The 5,009-nt window shown below is 31.4% G+C and overlaps 1 protein-coding gene across 3 annotated transcripts in view; it reads right to left on the bottom strand.

The window, feature by feature from the left end:
- Positions 1–2,028: 2,028 nt before the first annotated feature.
- Positions 2,029–5,009, bottom strand: part of JMJD4 (jumonji domain containing 4) — an 11,094-nt gene continuing 8,113 nt past the window's right edge. For all 3 annotated transcript variants that reach the window (XM_018503040.1, XM_018503042.1, XM_018503039.1), the window contains exons 4-5: positions 2,891–3,161; positions 2,029–2,806 (exon numbers count right to left, since the gene is read on the bottom strand). In XM_018503040.1, the coding sequence (XP_018358542.1) occupies positions 2,351–2,806; positions 2,891–3,161 (727 nt within the window). In that variant the 3' untranslated portion in view covers positions 2,029–2,350. The remainder of the gene's footprint in view (positions 2,807–2,890; positions 3,162–5,009) is intronic.

Raw genomic sequence — 5,009 nt, 5'->3', positions numbered from 1 at the left:
GTGCTGCTGTAACACCCCAAATGTTAGCAGATGTGCGACGTTCGCTTAATACTCGAATCAACAAATGTTTAGAAGTATGGAAACAATTTTGAACATTTATTACAATAAATTTTTCAATGCAAAATTTTGTATTATACTTATTTCATTATTCGCACCCATTCCTCAAAATTTCTGAATTTTTTATTCTCAAGGTCATAATGAAAAAAATATGTAGTCCTATTTAAAAAAGTATCGATGACCTTGAAGGCTCTAAAAATATGACCTTGAGAAAGAAATAAATCTCACCATAATGTGTATCCCTTCGAACCAAACAATTTCTTCCTCAGGCATTTTCGCGTATCATTAACGGTAACGGAGATATTGCCTTGTAACAGAGTTACTGGGACACCCTGTATATATATTACCGGATACTAATGATATTCGTATAGTAAAAAAGTACCGGATATTTTCCGGATATCCGATGAGTCCCTATCCCTAATTTTTATGCTAAAATCCGTTGACGACATGAATATCAGTTACATTTTGAAATAATCTCATGGAAATTGATAACTGATGATTGATGAATATTATTATTTGATTCTATAGCAGCGGAGTAAACGCCTGTTGTTTACTTCTATTCAGCCATAATAAACAGTAAACTGTAAGAATTTATAAAGGAGATATACACATCTAACGTATAAAAAGAGTTTACTTATCAAGAAAAAAAGCGCACATTGCGGAAAGTCTAAACTTTGCAATAGTGGTTAATTGTTGATGAATGCGTTGGACTTTATGACATGTGATGCTTGAAATATTAGACTTGCTGTGCAAGATAAAAATTGAGATACCATTGTAAATTGAAAAAAATTAGATTTACAGGAATATAACAAATGTACAGATATATGTTGTATGTACGTACGTATGTGGATGTAGGTAGTAGGATGTATGTATTGCTTATTAGCTCTGTTTATTTGTGGCCGGAAAACAAATTTTATCAAGAGAAACTGCGATAAAATTGTTATCATATTTTTCAATGACAACCTTTTTCTTTAGTAATGGAGAGTATATGTAGGAAAAAATCGCTAGCTATCCATTTCGTTTTAAATAGCTCTCTGCTGGTGCAATATCTTTTTATCAGTTTATAAGTAGCTGTGTGAAAAAAAGTAATGAACATAACTTTGAGAAAGACTATACAGAATTTCCTTGCATATGAGAGAACACATTTTTATTATAAATATATACAGACGTATCGTACAGACAGAAGAAATACATGATTTTTTAAATTTTTTTTCAGAGAAATTCTATGAAATTAGTTGAAATAATCGGAGTACTGCTACAGTGATGCAGATGAGTTTCTATAATTTTTTTTACATGCATGTCTGTATTAGGGCATATATCGAAATAATGGATGGATTCGAAATGGAGTAAAAATGCATATTCAAAATATATTATTAGAAATTATATATTTATGAACATGTAATTTCCAATAATGTATACTTATACATTATTGAATTATTTTATTAAAAATTCATAGTTAGGGTAATTTGTCAACATGTCGGGCACTTCTCACTAAAAAAGTGATATTTATATCTTAGAAATTTTGTATATTTTTATTAAAATATCATATATACATACACATGCATATAGGCGCACACATGCGCACGCGCCATCTTTAAAAATTATGATATTTATGCTTTCATAATTGAAAAGTAAATAAGACGATATGTTAAAGATAGATATAAGTTGCGTTTTGCGAGATATTTTATAAGCAGCAGAGACAATGTATCCACGATTGGGTTGCACTTTAGCTTAATAGAGAGAATACAGATTTTTAAATTTTTATCGTAAATCTTTATATTTAGAGAGTAGTATACGATTCATTCACCTAAAGAAAACAAAGTTACGTTTTCTATATTTAATTATCTTTTAAGAGTAAAAATAAATTTTACTCATATACATATATGTCTGCGCTTTTAATATAGCCATATTCATTATAGAATCGATAGAAGATAATTATTACTTTTTATTGTATTGTATGTTTCACGCATTTGCAATCTCTAAATTAATAATTCCTTTTTTAATTTCTTATAAATTTTACTTGTGTCTGCTATGATTAAATGGCATCTAATATAATGCTTACTGTACAAAAGCAATTTTAAAATAAGTGATAACTCTGCAAAATGTTATCTTTTAAGAGAAAATTTAAATGAAGTTAAGAGAGGGGGGGGGAGATTTATAAAACTTAACACACATATACATAAAAAATGACATGATATAAATTGTGAAAGTACATGCTATATTTACAACAAAATCTACAATTGGTTTTTTAACAGTTTGTCTTGTTTCATTAACAGTTTATTGGATTTTATATTCATGGAAAAACTGCATTTTCAATATTACAAGAATTGAGAAACGAAGCAATATTTTTCAGTAAAATGCAGGCTTCATCATTTTTACACATCAAATTGTACACCGACAGATCTTGCGCGTCTATGATAATATTCTCCAATATGATTTTAAGTGCTCGCAAATCAAACAAACAATGATTATATCCAAAACGATACTTATTAAAACTTATGACTTGACTCTTTTTTATCATAGCATGTAAACGGTTCTTAGCAATAAACGATATAAATTCCAGAAACTGTTTATAGTCCATGCCATAAGAGGTTTTTAGCATTAATTGGCAATGTTCATTCCAGTTCTTCATATCCTTGCAGTCGTCAACTTCTTTCATAACAGATCTTAATTCCTTTTTTAATGCACACCATACATTGGTGATATTACAGCCATTGATCCAATTGTGATTAATAGAAATTGTATCTTCCTTCACAAAAGACGACACATAATTAAATTACCATTAATATCAACAATTTAAATACTTCTTTTACGAAATTCTATTACTATTTACCAGATTCCAAACTTGATGATGCCATCCTGATGGCACAAACATGATCTCTCCTACTTCTTGAATTACATCAAAACATTTTAACTTTTCACTATCGTACATTTGATACTTCGTATGATCTTTGAGTTCCTCTGAAACTGCATCGTATACCAATTGCCCGTAAAGATCACGAAGGTGATCTTCTTCGTGCGGAGGAAAGAGCAACCATCTCTTTTTTCCGACAATATTTGCAGACCAGCTATATGATGTAAAAACATCCGCGTGCAATGGAGTCCTGAACATTATTAGTAGCAGTTAAATCAGTCTGTAGAATAACAATAATCAATACAGAAATAAGGATATTAAGTCACAGAACAATCTTGGCCGAGGTAACACTTCTCGCACCAAGTTATTTATAGATTTTTAAATGCTAACAGCGTCAAATTGATGATCTAATTTAATTTGGGGAGATTATTCCAGTTTAATTGTATTGCAAATCCAAGAGTAATCAGCTCGTAGTTATATATTTAAGATAAATTTATTTAAAAAGTACATATATATAGGTCCAGATAAACAAGCAAAATGTCTGCAATCTTCTAGCAGACTCAGCAGGTTCGAGCAGAAAATGACGGCAGTCTAGGGATGGGCGATGTACAAGAAAAGCATCGATTCTATAATAATCGATTATGATCCAATCCGAGTTTTAATTAACCGATTCATCGTAAAAGAAAACATCGATGTTGGTGAAATCGATGATTGAAAAAAAACTGATTTTGCTAAATTTTATTATTTTTAGAAATATATTGAATTATAATTTTTTAAATTATTTTTATCACAAAATAAAAGAAAAAATAGAGTACAATTTCATGTACCTACGAAAAACAATGTTTTTAATTATTTTTATAACAAAATAAAAGAAGAAATAGAATACAATTTTATGTACCTCCACAGAAAAAAAATTTACTTGTTTCAAGTAAATACATTTTCTTGAACTGTAATTTATTGATTGAAAGAATTAATTACTTGCCACAATAAATTTGTTTTTTGTTCCAATAAAATATTATTCTGAAGCAAATAATTTATCAATGAAGAAAATATTTTATTCTAATAAAAACACAATTACTTGTCAGTAGAAAATTGTTTTATTAAATCTAATAAATGTCATTACTTGAATCTGATTGTTGTTAATAAGAGAACATTTTTCTTAAATTTATGACATGAGTATTAGAAATCGTATATTGATTACTTTTTATAAAATATAATTTTTCAGAAGGCAATTTCTTGGTTACCAAAAATATTCTTCTTCTGATTTTGGCCAGGCAACCAAGGTTGAACTAGGCCATTGAGGTCTTCGTAATTGAGCTAATCGTGATTGGGGGTGCTATGCACCGGCCACCTCGAACCGGGCGAGTAATGGATGATGCAATAAAAAATGGTGAGGCGCCCCTTCAAACACTGGACGCCTGCGGCTACGACGCTTCCACGCCGCACGGCCGCGCGCCAAGACGGATAAAGGGACTATCGAAATTGAAATACAAGGCACAGTCCAACCCGGCAACGCTTTTCAAAAATATAGTCGAGGTGACGCAACACCCGAGACGAGAGGGAACACGTCCAACCCGCTCGAGTGGTCTACAGGAACTTAACGATACACCAAAAATATTTACTAGTAACAAGAAAATTGTTTCATAAATTAATTAAATGCCTGTTAGGGTGTGCCTCTCTAGTCTCTAATAAATTTAGGACTCTAGGGTAGTTATATCTTTGGGTAGATCAATGAAAGCCAACCATAATCGATGTCATTAAAAAAAAGATCAATGTGCCGATTAATCGAATTCTGAAACATCGAATCAAAAATCGATTATTGAGCGGAAAACATCGGTTTTTGTATAATCGATGAAGCGTCGCCCATCCGGCCCATCCCTACCGGGCAGTCTGCCATCAACTGCGTCCGTATTAGGCTTGTGTTCTGTTAATATCGCCCGTCGACATAATGTGAAGGCAATTGTTGGCAGAAACTGAGCAGATCCTGCCGATTCTGTTACATTTTTTGGTAATTATTCAGAATACCTCCCTCACCTCCGATTTCGATAAAATTAGGCTCATTCGACGCGTTTTTGCATGAAACGAAAGAATCTGGCAG

Source organism: Trachymyrmex cornetzi, unplaced genomic scaffold (genome assembly GCF_001594075.2).
Source record: "Trachymyrmex cornetzi isolate Tcor2-1 unplaced genomic scaffold, Tcor1.1 scaffold1541, whole genome shotgun sequence".
Lineage (NCBI taxonomy): Eukaryota > Metazoa > Arthropoda > Insecta > Hymenoptera > Formicidae > Trachymyrmex > Trachymyrmex cornetzi.
The sequence above is the reverse complement of the archived record's forward strand: the minus strand, read 5'-3'. Positions and strand labels throughout refer to the sequence as shown.